The sequence below is a fragment of the Propithecus coquereli genome, unplaced genomic scaffold, assembly GCF_000956105.1.
Source record: "Propithecus coquereli isolate 6110/MARCELLA unplaced genomic scaffold, Pcoq_1.0 Scaffold238, whole genome shotgun sequence".
In the NCBI taxonomy this organism is placed as follows: Eukaryota; Metazoa; Chordata; class Mammalia; order Primates; family Indriidae; genus Propithecus; species Propithecus coquereli.
Genome location: NW_012147930.1, coordinates 4090606 through 4110452, shown reverse-complemented (window position 1 = coordinate 4110452; position 19847 = coordinate 4090606). Strand labels below are relative to the sequence as shown.

Genomic DNA, 19847 nt, shown 5'->3' with positions numbered 1-19847 from the left:
GGGTGAACACTGTCAAATTTCAGATCAAGAAATGAAGATAAGAGTTATAAGTAGAAAACAAAAAGTCATACTATTCTATGTCTTGCCACATAATTTGGGTATTGAATATTGCTTTGCCTTTGCTTCTTATTTTAAAAAAATTCTACTGCTGATCTGATTTAAAATAAGTTTGTTAAAATGCTTAAAAATATATTACAACTTTAAAGATTAATGTGCACAACATAGCCTTGTTAAATGAAAAATTCATGTTTCTAATGTGAGTTAAAAAAATTGGTCACTTTTAGCTTCTGCAAAACACAGTCAGATGTACAATTCCTTAAAGTATGTGCACAGAAGAGGACTGAAATTATGTAAATAAATATGGAAATAAGAAAAAGCTTGTAGCTTTAAATGCTTAGGAGAATGGCAACTGAACCAGAGGTCAAAGGACAGAAAATCTAATTGAATAGAAGGGGTAAATTTTCCCTCCTAAATAGTTCAGAAAAACATGCTCTTTAGTGGTTATAAAAAAATAAAAAAGCTACACCTACAGCTTTATGCACATGAAAATCAAAATGCAAAGATTATATTTCTTGCCTAAAAATCTACTGGCCTTACACCGCAGCGACTCTCACTGAGGGTTGGCAGCTTTACTCCGCAGAGCACGAGGCTTGCAAGGCTCGGGTGCTCCCACCACCCATAGCGCCCGACGGTGCACTCTGCCCGCGGGAATCTCTCATCGCTGGAGAATATGCAAGTGTATGTTGTGTGTGTTCACTCTAACCCTGGGTAACGTAGAGAGAAGGGTGCTCAGGGAAGAGAATATGAACAGTTCAGAGCAGAGCTATCACCCACGCTGGGAAAGGAACTGTTAAAACACATTTGTCGACGGCAGGTCAGTAGTACATCTTCTTCGTATACAAAATGTGGCGTGCGCTCCCACTGAGTTTCATGTGAATTAAGCCTGTGTATTTTGAGCATCTTCCAATATTATCTCAAAAATTCTATCCACTGGAATTCTTTCCACTTTTTGGGTGCTAGCGGAAAGAGGAGAAGGAGAAGCAGCAGTGAGTCTCAGCTGGGGGGGTCTGTCCCGAGGCAGCAGGACCCAGCAGGCAGGCACGCCCAGTTGAGATTTCTCAAGCATTCCCATCTATGCTCCCAAGGCCAATCCCCTCCCTGTTTAAACAGAAACAACATAAGCTTCCTGCTGTCCCTATGAAGGACAGCAAAAACTAGCTTGCCTTGAAAGTGCCTTCTAGAAAAAAATCATTTAAATTTCTTTAGCCTTTTCCCTCTTTTAGCCATCTACAATAGTCATTGTGACTGGGTACATTCAGTTTTTTTATAAAAAAAATAACCTGCTTCAAAGAGGATCACACTACTTTTTTCACAGAGGTTCATCCAAGATTTTAGCAAACCTACATAACACAGAAAGAGACAGCAGAAACTTTTTAAGGTAAGTACAGGGATATCAGTATAGCAGTCAGTGTATTGGAGGAAGCATTAGGAGACCAGGTTCTAATTTATACTATGCTACCAGCTAGCAGTGCTGCCCAGGGCCTAGCATCCTCATTCATACAATGACAGTTCAACAATATTCCTGGTTTCTACAGCCTCCCCCAACCTCCACCAAAGCTTCTAATGGCTATTATTCCACAGAGAAGTGAAAAAGATACACACACACACCCGTCACAAGCATAGCCATATGTATGCATACGTATCTATAGATACACATGTTTCAAAGATTCTATCTGGCATAGAAAGACACTAAGATATTTGCTCACTTTATTTTTTTCCTTTCAGTATACATTAAATTCAGAAGGGTAAGAACACTTTAGTTTCATTAGAAAAAAAGAAACATCTAGTATACTGTAGCCCAAATTCATCAATCTCATTCTGAGATCTGAATTTCAACTGCTTCTATTTGTAACCATTTATCATTCAGTGCATTTAAAAGGAGAGTAGTTTTATATTTTCTTTCTATCACTATATGAAACACTACTCATATCTTCTAAGGCAGTGGTCCCCAACCTTTTTGGCACCAGGGACTGGTTTCACGGAAGACAATTTTTGCACGGACCAGGGGTGGGGGTGGGAGAGTAGCTCAGGCGGTGATGCAGCAGTTTCCTAACAGGCCACAGACTGTGGCCCCGGGGGTTGGGGACCAGAATTCTAAGCTAAGAATTTAACAAAATATCCCAAGAAACAGACAAATGGCAGAAGTCTGCAGAGTATCTTACATGTAATCAAGTATTTGCTGAGGTTAAAGTGAATTTCTCCTCAATGGCTTTGCTGTGACAGCCTTGCCAAGCTCATGTTCTATCTTCCTCAGAGGGTGATTTCAGCCTCGGTTTCCTGTCTGCAACCTTGCTCTTTCCCCAGTCTACTAGAAATGCTGTCTTCTTTAAAACATTGTTTTTGCCATAGTCTCCAGTCCAACACACCCACTGCAGAAAACTGCTGACTGCAGCTACAAACACAAGCTCTCATTCCATGTGGGTCCCGACATCGCTCCTCTTAGCCTGTCCACCATATCCCACACACTAGGGTCCACAGGACTTGGGGTGAGGCATGGAAGCTCTCTGAGCTCTGCTTTTATCCTTCACAGAAGGGGCTCCATGGGCCCCCCACTATGCCAGGGAAGTCCACTGCTGCTACTTGGAATCCTCCGTGCTGTACCCCCTCCTCCTGCCATCCCAGGCACAGGCCCTGCCTTGGGCCTCCCACAGACCCCAGCTCCCTGCCCAGTGAGACCACCACTCCAAGAGGCCTGGGACCCCCTCAGGAACCTCCTCAGCACACCTGCAAGCACAACCCCCAAACGTGGAGAGTTAGTGCCCACCGGGCTGTCCGTGCCCACTGAAGGATGGGAGTTCTCTTTCCCACCCCAGGTGGGCAGTTCTGAGATACAGGATCCTATGGGCCCTCCTGACAGCCGCCACCATGAGGCTGACTGAGGCCACATGTGTGAACTGGCCTCCCTCGCCTGTCCCCTACCACTGCTCTGGGACCACTTCCTAAATAAACTTCCTGCATGCCTGCCTTTGTCTCTGGCTCTGGGTTTGGGGAAACCCAGGCTAAGGCAGTGTGAGAATCCAGTGAGATGATAGACAGACAGACAGACAGCAGACACACACACACACACACACACACACACACAGATAGTAAAACTGTAACCAGCTTTACCTATTCTTACTGTACATAAATGCATAAATGACCTTACAATGTCTGCTGCATTTTATTTGCTCCTGATATACAAGCAGACATCTGTAAGTGTCAGCATCTGTAAGGTGCTGTGAGCCTGAGCCCTGACAGACATGTGGGTACATAGATATGCACCCTATGGGCCCTCCAGGAGACACCCATGTGTGCAGTGTGACGCCTTTTGCCATATGAAAAGCCCAAGCAAATTTATATGAGGTTTCTATGCTACTCTTTTTAAACCTACACATATTTCAAATGGCTGCTGTTGATGAAAAATAGCCACTTTTTCAGTAGAAAATGACTGAAACATTTTGAGGGAAAAACATATTTCCTTCTTAGATTTTGGAGTAATGGTATGAGGAGCACACAAAATAGATGAGTGCATGTGAAAAACACCCCCCAACTAAATCATGAAAGGAATATGTGGTTAGACTCGCAAATAAGAGCAAACTAGACAAGATGTGAAGAGCACAGATGCACTGATAGACTCAAATTATTGTTGGTTGTATCTGTCACAGGAGGAGGGGGACAGACTAGTAACTTCAGAATGCACCAGCCGAGGCCTGCAGTCCTATGCCCCCCAACATCTTTGAGTTTACAGTGGTCAACAAGTGAACTCTTAGTCTCTTTACAGCAGGGACAGGAGGAAAGGACTTGGTTATTTAGATACAGTATCAGAAACTCACTCAAATCAACAGACAAAAAGTAAAAAGAGTAGACCAGAACAAATTAGTTATACGAAGTGCTTGAAAGGCCCTATGTGAGTGGGGTCGACGTGTTTAGGGGGATGAAGGCAGGTTTGCTTATGAAGAGAAGTCACTGGAACCACCTGGGGAACCGGGGCCAGGGGCCTGTTTCCACAGGGCGTTAAGTGGAATGTGGAAAGAAAGGGCCAGAGCTGTCAGAAGAGTCAATGGAAGGCAGGGAGCATGGACAGGGGCTTTCCTAGGTTCTGTAAATTCAAGGCTGGTATGATTACAAAGAGAAAACAGGGAAAAACTTACTCCCAGCTCACAGGGCATTTGAACACCACCTCTCACCTGTGGGTAACGCACCTACCCCAGGCTCCTGCCAGTGGGTTGAGAGGACACAGGTTTGCCCAAGTCACACATCTCCTGGTCCTTTCCCCTCTAGTCTCAGCCTCTGTCATGAAATATGGCCGAGTGCTCAACTGCTTAGGCAGCAAATATCCAGATTAAAAGAAAAAAAAAAAAAACCCAAACCCAAACTCTATAAGGAGGGGGAGGAAAGCCCAGTTTTGCCACTTTTCTGTCCGGAGACCTCAAATGATATTTCAGAGTTTCCTCATGACGGGGAACCAAGAACATTAGGTCAAAAGCCTTCCAAACAGAATATCCCTGGATTTAATAATCTTGCATTCAAGTTTTCAAAGTAATTACAAGAGCAAATGTTTTGCCTGTTGTTACTAGGGTATATATGTAGAATGGTTACAGAATTTCAGTATCCCAAGCAAACAGGAAATTTCACTTACAGTGTCAGGAGATTTAAAAAGAAATGAAAGAAATACAAAATGTTTTCAGTACCAAAATGAAACTCAAAATGAGTCAGTGTCTTTGATGAGAGCACAGAGCCGGAGGGGTGATCCCAGGAAGGGGAGAGGACTCCAGGAGAAGACAAGGGCGGGGGTATGAGGCCGTCCAGGCGGCAGGCGCAGCTGTGGGCAGCGCACCCAGGAATGCGGCCAGAGATCCTGGGGCGTTGGTCAGAAATGGTGCCTGTTGCCAAGTGAAGGAATCTGGACTCTGTCCTCACGCAAAGGTGCAGGGACGCAGGGGAGATGCGGAGTGATCAGATTTGAACTTGGCTTCCCGACTCCGAAGGTGGGATAGCAGAAGTGCAGCTGGGGGCTGCGTGACCCTCCAGAAGAGAGAGGATGGTGGAGGCTGAGTGGGAAGAAGGGAATAACTGAGGTAGAGAAAACATCCTGTGTGTGTGGGAGAGAGACAGTTGTGGTATCTTGTTTCTAGACTGAAATGCCATAAAGCGAAGTGTTTCCAAGGAAACCTCAAGTTATTGGTTAATTTATTAGGAAAATTAGGTCACTCAGATCGGCAAAAACTAATTAATGAAAAGGGATGAGGACACTGAACTTTATTTATTGATAATAAATAGAAACGGTCTCTCAACCTGCATCTACAGTTGGTGAGAGATCAACATCAGAATCTGCAAGTTGGGGACAGTTTTCTTGCACTACCTATGTCTTCCTTCACGGAGCCAGTTTCAAGATTACTTTTCTTTTGGTGTAAAGAACAATGACGATAATCTTGGTGAGAAGGAAGATGGTCAGAGAAATATTTTAAGGTGGAATCAATCTGCCATAGTTGCCTCACAAATGGACTTATTTTTCCCTGTCAAATTTGATCATTCAAAATGCTGGGAGAGTAATAAAAGATGTCAGAACATATTCTGCGTTAAAAATATATAAATGTCACGCTAAAATATTTTATTCTGGTTGCTTGAGCTTCAATGGGTTGCCAAGTTTTAAAGACTGTGTTTGGGGTGCAACTATTTTTAGCTAATCAAATAACACTGAGGAAACACCCATGGGACTGTGATGATAGCAATGGCCCTAAAATGTTAAATTTGGATAATTTGTGTGAGTCCTGAGAAAAGCGGAGCAGCTCACGGCCCCACACTTTGCGGAGTGCTTGAGCAATTAAGAAGCGGACACGATGGATGCATGCTGTCCTGTCACAGGTGTGCAGGGGACCTTTTCCGAGGCCTTTGGGCCCACAAATCCCCATCACGGCGTAAACCTCCTCAGACAACAAGGCGATGTCAAATGTTCCTGCACACGTGAATCAGTTTCACATGCCACATATGTGAAGTTGGAAAGAACCATGTCCCCTCCCGCGGGAGTTTCAAGTGTCTTCGAGCTGCTTTGATGAGAACGGCAAAGTGCAGACGACAAGGATGGGAAACATTTGCCGGAAGGGAGCAGAGTGTGACGCTGCCCGTGGACGACAGCTTATTTACCTCATTTTTTTTTTTTTTCTTGTACCAAGACTTCCTTATGCTGGAATGGAATTTCAACGGGCAAATTTCTGTATTTCTGGGTCTCAGTCACAGACAGTAAAAATAAAAGGGACACTAAACAGAAAGACATTCCAGGGCAATAAACTAGAAAAGACCTAATCCATCAAGGTCAGGAGACGGGGAAATTTCAGGCTTCCTTTATCTGTGAGGATAGCCCGATGGGCTTCTCTCCTAGGTCTGGTCTCATGCTCCTGGATACGCGGCGACTTAGGGAAAGGCCGTGTTAAAAGGGAGATCGTGACTCGGAAATGTTCATTTTTACACTATGTCGTGAATGTCCATAGTTTTTCTGATTCTAAAGGTTACTACTATTCCTTGGAGGAAAAACCATGTTAATTTGTCAGGATGCTCCCAGAAGATGAAATTGGCATTGGTTGTCTTTGATTCTAGGATTTTCTGTTGGTAACAATGGCTCTTACCTGAGTGGTAGGTGATCTGTTTTGTAAGGCCCTATAGGACTTGAATTGGCACACTCAGGCCTATGCTGAGATATATCACTTTTGGCTGTTAAAAGGCAGGAAAAGTGTGAAGTGGCTTCTGGGCTGAACTAACGTTTTGCTGAGGGCATCCCAGTCCTCAGCAGTGCCTCTGCCCATGCTGATGCCAGGCACCTGGAGTCCGAGCAAGAGAGTCACGCAGCAGCTGAGGCATCACAAGTAACCGAGGAACATGAACAATCACTATGGTCATTACTGTTGCTATTGTTTCTGGGGCTAAATATACAGTATTCTTCCTTGCTTTTAAAGATTACCCAACTGTCATGCCATTCATTTATCTTAAAACCTTAATTTAATTTCAATACTTCAAGCGTAAGAACACACATCTTTTTAAATCAACACAAAATATCTACTACATGATATTTCTCTTTCTTTTCCATCTTTCTCCCAAACACTTCAGTTAGTTAGTAGTTGGGTGAATATCACACAGAATTTCCCTTTATTTAAATAACATTTGTAGACACTACATGCGTATATACTACATACATAATATCTGTGTACAAATACACACATCACATGTATGTATATTTCTGTAATTTGCTTCCATGTAAGATTAATGTGTGCACGTGCGCGCGCGCACACACACACACACACACACACACACATTCTCTCTCTCACTCACCCCTGTCATCTTGAAAAACTTAAAAGTGGTGATTTAAATAGTATTTTGCATTCTATTGTTTTCATATCTTAGAAAAAGACATGAGAATAGAGTTAGGAAATGTTATTTTTAGAAATTAGGCCTGTATGTCTTTTAAAGTTCTTAAATTTAAGTTGAAACTTGACTTATATTTTCAAATTATAAACAATCCTCTCCTGTCTCTTGATGGATGGAACCACATTTGACCCACAAGCTCTAGACACAGGGGGAGGGGGTCTTAGGGGAGCCATTTTCCCTCTCGAGTTATGTGATGTAGAGTGACAAAAGACAGGATAATTTCTATTCTGCTCTTAAGTACTGAAATCAACAAGGATATTAAGACTTTTTATTTATACCACTTTGTAAATTATTATTTCTGAGTATGGATTTAAGCTAAACTCCAGCTTGAGTGTATCTTCATAGCTCCAAACTTCCCAGAATAAATCTTTTCAAATATTATCTTTGCTGGGTGTTAAGAGTAACAAAGACAACTGCTCTGGATGACATACGGCTTTAACGTCAACCTCGAAGATTCCATTACTCCCATGGCGATGAGGGGAGAGGGGAGAATTGCAAACTGCTATCTACGAATTCTTTTAAATAGCTTATTGTAATCATAGAGGTTACAATTTTTAAAAGGGCAGGCGAGGAAGAAGAATGAATTAAGAAGGATCACAGACACTAAAAAGCCTGAGCTTGCTCTGATGAACGGTTAGCAAGGGTTTCGGGGACTTCACATTTTATGAAGCCCTACTAGAGAGGGCCCTTGAGCTGCCAAGTAACAGCACTTGATTTTTTTTTATAGTGGTCTACTCTATGTTGATCCATATGGAAAAGTAAATGCTTCAACTACATGATTTTACCAGTGTTCAGAGCTCTAGCACAGCCATCCCTCGATATCTGTGGGGGAGTGATTCCAAGGTCCGTGAGGATATAAAAACCCACGAAGGTCAAATCTCTTATGTAGAATGGGGTAGTATTCACATATAACCTACCCAGTCCTCCTGTATACTTTAAAGCATCTCTAGATTACTTTTAATACCTGGTACAATATAAATGCTGTGTATGTAGTTGTTACACTGTTTTGTTTTAGAGTCTGCATTATTCGTTGTATTGTTATATTCCACGTCTAAATTTTTTTTGAATATTTTGATAATTTGGTTGAATCCTCAGATGCGGAGCCTGAAGTGCAGGTTGTCATGCTTCCTGCTGACTTGTCTGCCTAGTAACTAAGGGAGGACAGTCACCAGAGAGTGACCCCTGGCATCAAGACGAGGCACTCAGAGGGAGTGTGGAACTGATGACACACAAGCAATTGGAACAGCAAATATACACCCCGGCCTAACCCCCAAACCATAAAATACCAATCGTAAGATACACTCTGTCAAGTGCATCAGCAGAGAAGCCTTGGAATTCTAAGAGAGAAACTCCACCCGTCCCATTCCATTTTCTTGCACTTAAAGACAGAAAGTACAGAATTATTTGGCAGTTAACATTTTGGGAGAAATCATGTCTGATGATTGACTATGGATGGTTTTTCTGCAGAGAATTTCAAGTTTTAAAGAAAGGAACTAGATGCAGTTTTATGATCGACTTTCAACTTAATACAAAATTTTGTTACACTATGTAGGAAAGGAATAAAAATATAGTTTCTGTCCTCATGAGCTTATAGTTTGGGCCAGTGAATGGAATGGTGGTTACCATTAGATCACCATTTAAAAACAAAGGAAGAAAGAAAATTAAATGTTAAGCACCTGGAGTTATGCACACACAATGACTTTAACGGCATAGCTCAATTCATCAATAAAACACTTCTCTGACTAATCAGAAACTCCATTTTATATGTGAGGAAACTGGGGTCCCAAAGGTTAAGCAACTTTAGACCTAGAGCCTAAGGCTGTAGGGGGCTGGCTTCCCTGACTCCAAGCCCACGTGCGGATCCCATGTACCAGGCTGTCCTGCATGTATACTCAATTCTGTAATTTTACTGCCACAGATATCTATACCCATGGCAATGGAATTAGCCTCTTCATTCTCTTGTGTTTAAGCTAATGCTAAAATTAGTTGGCATGTCCATCTTCCTTAGTAACTGAGGGGGAGAAGAACCAATCTGATGGCACGTTCATAAATGGACCAGTGTGGGATTAAAGTTTGCCTGGCATATGAAATGATGAAATTGTGAAAAACACACACAGGTTAGGAAAAGTTCAATATTGAGGTCGAATGAACTCAATAAGAAGGACGTGGGGGAGGGCATCATGGAGTGTGGGCTGAGGGGTGGTTAAAATCAAAAGATGCTCCTTTCCTCATACTCTTATTTTAGAATGTCATCTGAAGTCTGTACTGTGAGAAACTGAGAGCCTAGAATGTGGTAGAAACAGTGATGCTTCCCAGTACCAAACTCTCATTTCTTGCATGACGCAGACAGAGCTGCAGCCTGGCAGAACAGAACCAACAACACAGCAGCACACACGTGTGCTGTCTGCTGCACTTCACTGCCCTCTGCCCAGCTCCCAGCTGTGGCCTGGCCACTCCCTGGCCTGCCACGACCTGGACTTCTGGAGGATGAAGCGACAACAAGCAGTTTGTCTCACTCTTGCATGTCATGTAACTAAATTGCTAGATTTTGAGTAAAAATAAAATCACACCGTATTTTATCACACTGCTAGTGATAAAAAATCCATTAAGATTTCAAAATGATGGCAAGGTACAAGTCTTTAAATAGACTTTTTTTTAAGGATAGGGAAAAGATGACAAATGTTTGGGAAGAAGGTTTCTGAGCACCTGACTAATGACTGCCTTCTGACACTTGTTCCTCCCTAGCTTGAGAACTACATCCAGGACAGCATGAAAAAGGAAATGGTGGAGATGCAGCAGAACGCGGTCCAGAACCAGACGGCTGTGATGATAGAAATAGGAACGAACCTGCTGAATCAAACGGCGGAGCAGACACGGAAACTAACTGACGTGGAAGCCCAAGTAAGTAACAAAACGTGAAATGGTAAACGCACGATGGTCCCGTCAGCTGAAAGACTAGCACTCCCTTGTGCCATGCGGTTACTGCATGAAATAATGGAAAAGAAAACAAAACAAACAAAAAAGCACAGCTACGGAGAAAAAGGATGAATTTATAAGAAATTATGGCTAGTTATGAATTTAAAATCGGTAAATGTTTTTTTTTAAGACCAAGTTTAAATTACAATTATTCTACTAAGGACATCCAAGTAATTTTCATGGCTATGTACACCTGACTACTACAAGGTAAATGCTACTCTGCCTCAGTGGTATTTTCTGGACTCTAGATAGCACTTTTCATTGCTAAGCCCTGAACTCTTTGCGCATTTGAGAAATGAAAAGCACTGAGGCAGAGAGCCAGAAACTTTGTCCTTGAATCTAACGCATGAGCTAAAACAAAAGCTAAATCTCAAAGAACTGTTAAAACGGTCTGTGGAATGAGTTTATGAGAAGGAAACAAGTGGAACAGCGGAAGGCAGCGTACTGCAACACAGACGGTGCGTGACCGCAAGCAAGAGCCCTCAGTTCCATCACGGTTCCAGTTCCGCCATGAACCGGATGGATAAACAGGAGCAAGGCACTTACCTTTTCTGGGCCTTAGTGGTTTGAACTATGAAATAAGGGGCTGAGCCAGACGACCCATTGCCAAGTTCTCTTTTGGCTTTAAGATTCTAGCAGAACAGTTTAGAAAAATATAAATGAATATTTTAAACAATGGATCATAAGGTACTAAAAACTTAATCCCAAGAGGTAAAAGCAGTTACTGATTGTGTGCAATAGGTTGAAATTCAAATATGGAAATTTCTAATTAGAATCAAGGTTATTCTAGCCTTCCAGAACAATAGGCTATCAAACCGGCAATGGTGGGATGTTTGCAGGTCTGAGATCCCAAAGAGACAGTGACTTGACCTGGCTAATGTAACAGTCACCCACGGACAGAGGCCCTGAGGCCTGTCTAGCTGTTTGACGCTCTTCAGAAAAGTGACGTTAAAAAACGCTGCAATTACTCTTGGGTCAATCACAACCTGCTCACCATCCTTCCCTGCCTCTCCCCCAAGTGTACTCATTTAATAATCCTTATGAATCAAACAGGAGACCAAATTTTCCAGTTCCTTTTAGAAATAACCAACATAGAATGTTTGAGCTGGGCGTGGTGGTGCATGTATGTCGTCCTAGCTACTTTAGAGGCTGAGGCAGGAGGATGGCTGGAGCCCAGGAGTTTGAGGCTGCAGTGAGCTATGATGATGCCACTGCGCTCTAGCCTGGACAACGGAGTGAGACCCTGTCTCAAAAAACAAAACAAACAACACAACAATAACACAGAATGTTTGGACTCAAAGAAGATGTAGGCCAAATCAAATCTATATTCCAGATGTTAATATTAAAACCCGAATTCTTACATTGGCCAAGGACTTTTTTCATTTACAGAAGAATTTTCATGATATGAACTCAACTAGCTTTGACTGAGTACAAGACCATCCCTGAAACTCACATTGTGGTGCCAGACCAAGGCTTTTGCAAATGACATAAAGATACCCAGCAAACAATGCTTCCTCCAAGGTCCCTGGTTCCTTGGCAACAATTCTGACTTGCATTTACATGTGATATCACATCCTGAATAACCATGACACAGAGGATGTGAGTAATCGATTCTTCCTGCTAAAGGGCAGCCAAACACTAAAGAATTGTCTTTAGAGTTGCTTGTATACAATGGGAAAGGCGATGCCGCACATGTTATACAGTATGTCAGAAAGGCCCACAAAGCAGAACTGAGTTTCCACTTTATATTGACATTTTATTGTTTCCTGATTGGTGGAAATGATTTTTAAAATAGGAAAAAGAAAAATGGCAAAGAAAAAATAAAAGGCTAAAACAAGTGGATACAGACTAGAAAATGCTAGACTAAAAATCAGCTATATTTTTATATAATGGAAGCATGTGACTTCTAATCCCTTTGTCTACTGAAAAACAAATAAATATGAGAACAGCATTTTGTTTTGAGATGAGGGAAAATATTTTTTCATTTATCAACAACTTTTGATCTGTGAAATATGACTGTTTTATATTCCCACTTGTCTCACTGCATGAAAAGAAATGAAAAAATATGGCAGAACTAGAAAAATAACATTCTATTATTTGACACGAACACCATTGTCCAGAACTATTAACCACTTTCCAAAATAAAGACATGGTGGGAAAAAAAATGTTTAACATACTCGGATATAATCTAAGACATCAAACCTTTTCTGAAAATGAAAAATATGCCAAAATAAGATATTTGAGTTAATAATGTTTTAGTTATGCTTTCATATAACGTGGGTACTTTAATTAAAAGGAACCTTAAAAATTGAACTAATTAAAATGATCAATAGGAATTTCATTTTGTTATATTTAGGTATTAAATCAGACAACGAGACTTGAACTTCAGCTTCTAGAACACTCCCTTTCTACAAACAAATTGGAAAAACAGATTTTGGATCAGACCAGTGAAATAAACAAATTGCAAGATAAGAACAGGTAATAACGGCACAAAAATATTTGTAATTCAGACCTGTATACTTTCCTATATGAAAGCTTGTCTCCAATGACGAATTCTCAAAATGATGGATTTCTTCATGTCCACTACAAGGATCAGAAACCTGAGGAGGGAAGGGCAGGGGGAGGGTGCAGGGAAATTTCCTGAACTGACGTGGACCTTCTAATACAGTCCTCAATTTTGTTTATCATTCTCTGGCTCCTTAAGGATTCTCTTGCAGAAGCCTCCAAACTCTGTCTCAATATTAGGCACATTAATCTATAAAAAAGGATAATGCTAGGAGGGTTGTGGAGAAAAAGTAACACGAGCCTAGGCATTTTAATACTAACTTGACTAAGTTTCTTTGCTTTTGGGGACTTAGTGTCTTCCAATGCAAAATGATCTACAGCAGGGGAAGCTACACTAATGTGTAAGCCAATGCATGTTTCATGATGAAATACTTCCTCCTAAAACATGTGATAAGGTAAAAACAAAAGTTAATATTACATATGATTGCATTAATATTTAAATAAAATATAGAAAACCCCCAAGATAAACAGAAAAAAATTTTTAGGTGATAAGTGAGGTTTGTTTTCACAGGTTTATTCCAGCTGGGGACATATGAGGATAATTTTATGTACATACCCAGCGTGCTTATTTCCTTGTTTTTAATCAAGACATGTATATATGACATGGAGCATGCTCATAACGATATATTCTTTCTATTTCACAATTTAAATAGTTCTTTATTCTTAACCAAAAATGACGATAAACTTATTGTCTTATAATCATTCTTTACTGTTAATCAAGAACTAAGCTGAAATAATTATTTTCTGTTCTTTGGGTATCAAGTTTAACTCATTATTGATTTAGGGTTTTGAAAAGCAATTAGATTTTTTTAATCCAAATATTTTTCTTTCATATTTAAAATTTCTCTTCTGCAAAGTAGTAAAGAAAGGTTTGAGAACAATAATTGAGATATAATAATCTCACTAATTTCATTTACTTAAAATGGTCTGTCTTAATAATGTTCTCTTTAGTATGTTGCGGTAATTCAGGGTATACGTGGGAGGTGGTGATTACTTTTATTTGGTTTGCCATGACAATAATGTACTTAAGAAATCTAGGATGTGTCCAGTTTGTGAAAAATACCCTAGTACTGAATACTGTTTCCCACCTTAGGTTTCAAATTTCATATGCCACAATGCTAAAATTATCAGTTAAATATGTCAATTATATCACCCACATGTCATCTTTGTTAATACTTGTCAAATCATATTGCCATTCACCTAAAAAAGTATGACTTTCATTCCTTAGTTTGGACACACTGCTTAGAAAAAGCAAACTTTGCTATACTAAGTCAGCTATTCAGTGAGCTACTCTGAAATACTGCCAACAACTTGCGCTACTTTTTTTTTGAATTATTTCATGGAAATGTCTTTGTATGTCAAAGTTTCACAATGTATAGAACAGTGATTCCAACCATACTCTAGCGTGCTGTGCTTTCTATTCATTCTTGCTTAAAAGATCCTCCACATTTTTTTTTTCAACTTAAATCCTTCACATTTCCCACTGCCACTCCCCTGTTTAACTTACATGGACTGATAATGTAATTTTCCCATAAGTCAAATCTAGTTTTAAATAAGATTAAATTTAAACTTCACAATATTTTTTCCATAAAAGTACCTTGTGTCAAACATAACTAATGAAACTAAAATACTCATTGTCACACACTGATTTATTAATACAATGACTAGAGAGCTGGAATAAATTCAAGGGCTATAATTGAATTTCTACTAATGATTATTAATACCAATTGTTATTGATTACGCACAAGAACTGTAATCAGTAGTCAATTCCTTGGCTGGTTAATGTTGTTTTCAGGGTTAAAGATTCAGAAAATTTTACTGTCAAAAAAAGGGCAAAATCGATTTACAAAGCATTTGAACTAGAAGGGGCTGTGGTCGTTTTGCTAGTGGCTGCAAAGTCATTCTGAAACACAAAGATGTCATCACTGATATACTTCATTTTTAAAGAGGATAATTGACTTATAGATGACTTAAAAAAGGCAATAAGAGGTCGTCTTCCTTTAAAACAAAATGTTGCAATGGGCAAATTCATTTCCACAAAATTTTATATCTGGGGAAATGTCAGAGATAGGATTTGACATCTGGTTCACTGTTTCACTATTTTTAAAAGTGCCTATATCTTGAAAGCTCTATTTACTGGCTTGTACCAACAGGGTGAAGATCTTGAAGGGCCTTTGTTGCTGCTTTCCCTGCAGTTATCAGAGAAAGCCTCGTATGTGCTGAACAATATATTAATAGTGACTGAACAGAGAAAGGAAGACTTACCATTAAGGGTCACACTATCCAATTTTCCTCTTATATCTTTTTTTTTTCCCCCACAACCTCTTGTATCTTATTAAAAAAAATAAAAATAAAAAACAAGCCAGGCACAGTGGCTCATGCCTGTAATCCCAGCATTTTGGGAGGTTGAGATGAGAGGATCTTCTGAGGCCAGGAGTTTGAGACCAGCCTGAGCAACATAGCAAGACCTCATCTCTACCAAAAAACAAAAGAAAACTAAGAAATTAGTGGGCCTTGGTAGCAGACACCTGTAGTCCCAGCTACTCAGGAGGCTGAGGCAGGAGGATTGCTTGAGGCTGAGTTTGAGGCTGCAGTCAGCTGTGATTGTACCACTGCACTCCAGCCTGGGTGAAAAAGCAAGACTCTGTTTCTAAAGAGAAAACAAAACAAACAAACAAACAAAAAAACAACTGCCAAGTACTCTTACTGTGTATGTCTTTCAATCTGTTCCTGGGAAACAGTTTACGTTCTTAAACATTTGGTATTTACATAGATTGTACACACTTGGAATTGTTTTCTCTAGTTTAATGGACAGTAAATTTCCAGTTTCAAACTGATGTGTTCTTAATTTAACATAAGCATAGTAACATATATTTATAAATTGAAATTAAAAAGCCAAACTATATAACCATTAATAAAATCTTTTGGGACTTACATGGCATAACTTTATCAGCTCTCTAAATAATTTTTAAAAAGTTTTTGAAGGGGCTAGCTCACATTTGAACTGTTAAGTATTAAATATATGAGATAGTGCTGGTTAAATTTCTTAGAGAAGAAAGATCTGGGTTTGAATTCTGCCCATGCCACCTGTTATATGTGACATTAGGCATATGATTTATTGTCTCAATATTTATTGTCTCAAGTTAAATTTACTCATTGGAAATGGGGATAATAATGTTGATATTAATATTAATGATAACTATCAGCCGGGCATGGTAGCTCATCCCTGAAATCCCAGCACTTTGGGAGGCTGAGGCAGGAGGATCACTTGAGGCCAGGAGTTTGAGAACAGCCTGAGCAACATAGAGAGACCTCCATCTCTATAAAAAATAAAAACAAAAAAAAACTCCTGTCATTTATTGAGTTACTGTGTGTCAGGAACCAGTGTAAGCAATGTAAAATTTACATTTTAAAACTCATTGATTTGTCAGTCCAACTCCATGAAGTTAAGTAATATCATCACCATGTACAGACAAGGAAACTGGTGCACGAGTGATTAATGAAATCGCTCCAAGTCATGGGGTGAGCTAGCAGATTTGAACCTGGGCAGATATTCATCTCCCTCACAGAGGAGTATTTTCCACATAGCATTAAATACTGTTATCATTAGGATTATTATTAAAATATAAGTTGTTTAGGAGAAAGCTAACATCTCATCCAAAGATCTAGCCCAACTCACTCTCCCCTCACAAAAAAATCACTTCATGAGCACTACATCTTGAAATACTATCACTCCTAAACTCCTACAGCATCTGAAGCTTGTAACACTAGTATTCTACCTATTATGGCTCAGAAGGGGGTATCTTTTCCAGTGTGTATGTATAAGTGTGTGCATATAAGTATATACATACATACACAGATACACACTTATATGTATGTGTATGTATCCACATATATCTAAATATCTAATCTGCTCAGCAAGTTTGAGAGATTCTTTGGGGCTATGGCAACATCTTATTACTTTATAACTTTTATAACATCTTAACAGAGTGCCTTAGAGAAGTAGAAATTCAAATATAAAAGATTTTATTAGAATTATGAAAATGACTATATGTTTATGAAACACTTGGCTTTGAAGGTAATCAGATAATTAGAATACCCTTCACTAACTAACAAGTATTTTCCTTACAAGTTTCCTAGAAAAGAAAGTGCTGGATATGGAAGACAAGCACATAGTTCAACTACAGTCCATAAAGGAAGAGAAAGATCAGCTGCAGGTGTTAGTATCCAAGCAAAATTCCATCATTGAAGAACTAGAAAAACAATTAGTGACTGCCACAGTGAATAATTCGGTTCTTCAAAAGCAGCAACATGATCTGATGGAAACAGTTCATAATTTATTGACTATGATATCAACATCAAACTGTAAGTAAAGTTTACATATATCATTTTTTCTTCAGTTTTAATAACCTTTAGTCAGTGAAACTCCCAAAATTCTAAAACATTGTCATCTTTCAGAAAAGGTGCTATCTTTCATATATTCCATATGAAAGCTCTACAGGGTTTTGATATAGAACCAGTTAAAAAAGAGAAGGAAGAGAGGGGTGAGGGGAAATATACATTATAGTAATTAATTATTATGAAGCAAAACACGCCAAACATACTTTTGATTCACGGCACTAAAGAGCCTCTTTTGAGTTAGTTCCATCATTAGCTGGATGGATGGGGCTGGGCATGTTACCAAACCACAGTAGATCTTAGATTCTTTAGTATTTAAATGGGAAAAACAATACTGGACCCACGGGATTGTTGTGAAGATAAAATCAGATAATACTTCCAGTGCTGGCATAAATTGGCATGTAAGCGATGCTACCTCCCTTCTCCCACCAGGTCCGTACATACATTCTGTCTTCTTTATCGTTTTACCTTTCAGCTTCTCTGAGATATTAGAGGGATATTAGAGGGCTGCATCTTCGGTCATTAAAGATGTGATATATAATCTCTGTGGCATTTTTGAGTTTTTTTGCTTAAACAAATTGGGTCTAGTTCTTACTATGGTTTATTTCAGAAAGTCCTTTCAACTTGCACTCTCTTGACACTGACAGCTTTGCACAAGAATCATGGAGGCGTATTCTCCACTTCCATAAGAAATACGTTCCCATATTTTCCCTGGGTCATTCTGATATCCCAGCTTTAATAGAAACACTTAAAAAAGGCTCCTCCTTAAACAAGTAAACAAAGAACAGAAACAGCAGCACAGTCTGACAAGAGGAGGCGGTCGGCCCTGCGGGGCCAGTGCAGTGCGTGCTTTCCAGCTGGAGTTTCGCTCTCTCGTAATCTAGAAAAATCATACTTTTGTCGCAGTCACAGAAAAAGGGAGACATGATCATCTAACGCTGTCTGGTGGGACCGAGACAGTGCGAGGTGCCAGCTCTGATGAGGCAAAGTGGAGAGAACTGTGTAGCCCAGACTCTGGCAGAAAGAAAACGAGCACCTGCAACAGAGCAGGTTCCCTCCCCGTGACCCTCCACGGCCTGCGCTGCCCGCCCGCTGTCCAGCCACGGAGGCCTGGGCTTCGGGAGGGCCCAGGAATAGAATACATGTGGTTTCAAGAATATAAACGTACACACACACACACACACACACACACCACGCATGCACTCTCTCTTTTTTTTTTTAATGTGGCAAAGAAAGGAATGGGAAGTCCAAATGTTGAGAGCAGGATAAAAATGTGAAGGAATTTCACAGCCCTAGAATTTTTAGACTTAGAAGAAGAATTCCAAAGATACAGATAAATCAACATTATGCTCCTCTTTAATGCAAACTGTTACGGTATAGTTGCTAAAAATCCAAAGACAACCAAATGTCTCCACCCAATACTCTAAAGAAAATTAAGATTTGGCATCAGCTATGTGAAAGAAAGCAAAACAAAAAAAGCAAATAAAAAAAGAAAGAAAGGGAAAAAAAAAGAGTGGGGGATGCAATGGAGCCGTTGTAGAGGTGACACTGGTTTGGGTACATTCTTTGTTTGTTCTTCTGTAATAACTTTGTCCTATTTTACTCAAGATGGAAGATTTTTAAAAAGTAATAATTTATTATAGCTGATTGTGAAGTACTTGCATTCCATGTAGTTGATGATAAAAAAAAAAGGAAGTCTGGATTATTTGTAACAATCTGTGAGAATTCATAGGAATATAAGCCGAAAGAATAACTATTTGGGAAAAGGTAAAAAGCTGGTATATCCTTTTGCTTATCATAAGAATTCAAATGTAATAAAACTCACCAAATGATTGGGCCTTAAAGTAACAAATTTTTATCTTTTCATGAACTCCATTAAAATCCTTACTATTTTTCAAAAGCAGCTAAGAACCCCTTTGCTGCCAAAGAAGAGCCAATCATTTTCAGAGACTGTGCTGAAGTATTCAAATCGGGACTTACCACTAACGGCATCTACACGCTAACTTTTCCTAATTCTACAGAAGAGACAAAGGTAAGATTAGTCTGCCATTGTTAACTCTGGCTCTAAGCTGGTCATTTTAGGCAGTGACAAATGACCAAGGAGAACTGCCACACCAAGATCCTCCCAGCTTTGGTCCGTGCAGAGCAACAGTCCCTGAGCAGCCACCTCAGGCACAGTGCTGGCCGCGGGCTCTCAGTTCAAACATGGTGCATAGATTATTGACACTGCATATTAATTACAGAGAAATATCTATCTTATCTTCTGCAAAAATATATTGTCCCTGCATTTTGCTTGAATAATGCATACTGTCAGTTGTTTTCCTTGAAGAGCCAGACTCATTTCATTAATTTTAAACAAAATATCTTCTAAAAACAGAAGTTTGAATAAATATAGTTTGTCTTTTGATCATTCTTTCAAGCAACAATTGTATTCAATGAACAACAAAAAG

General features: G+C 39.7%; 2 protein-coding genes across 4 annotated transcripts in view; one reads left to right on the top strand and one right to left on the bottom strand.

The window, feature by feature from the left end:
• Positions 1–19847, bottom strand: part of MCPH1 (microcephalin 1) — a 189487-nt gene that overhangs the window by 69436 nt on the left and 100204 nt on the right. The gene's annotated exons all lie outside the window — the stretch shown is intronic.
• The window catches only part of ANGPT2 (angiopoietin 2), a 51388-nt gene that overhangs the window by 17628 nt on the left and 13913 nt on the right, over positions 1–19847 (top strand). The window contains exons 2-5 of one of the 3 annotated variants that reach the window (XM_012645878.1): positions 10204–10359; positions 12791–12912; positions 17132–17364; positions 19299–19429. In XM_012645878.1, coding sequence (XP_012501332.1) covers positions 10204–10359; positions 12791–12912; positions 17132–17364; positions 19299–19429 — 642 coding nt within the window. The remainder of the gene's footprint in view (positions 1–10203; positions 10360–12790; positions 12913–17131; positions 17365–19298; positions 19430–19847) is intronic. The other 2 variants (XM_012645879.1, XM_012645880.1) reach the window with 2 other exon arrangements.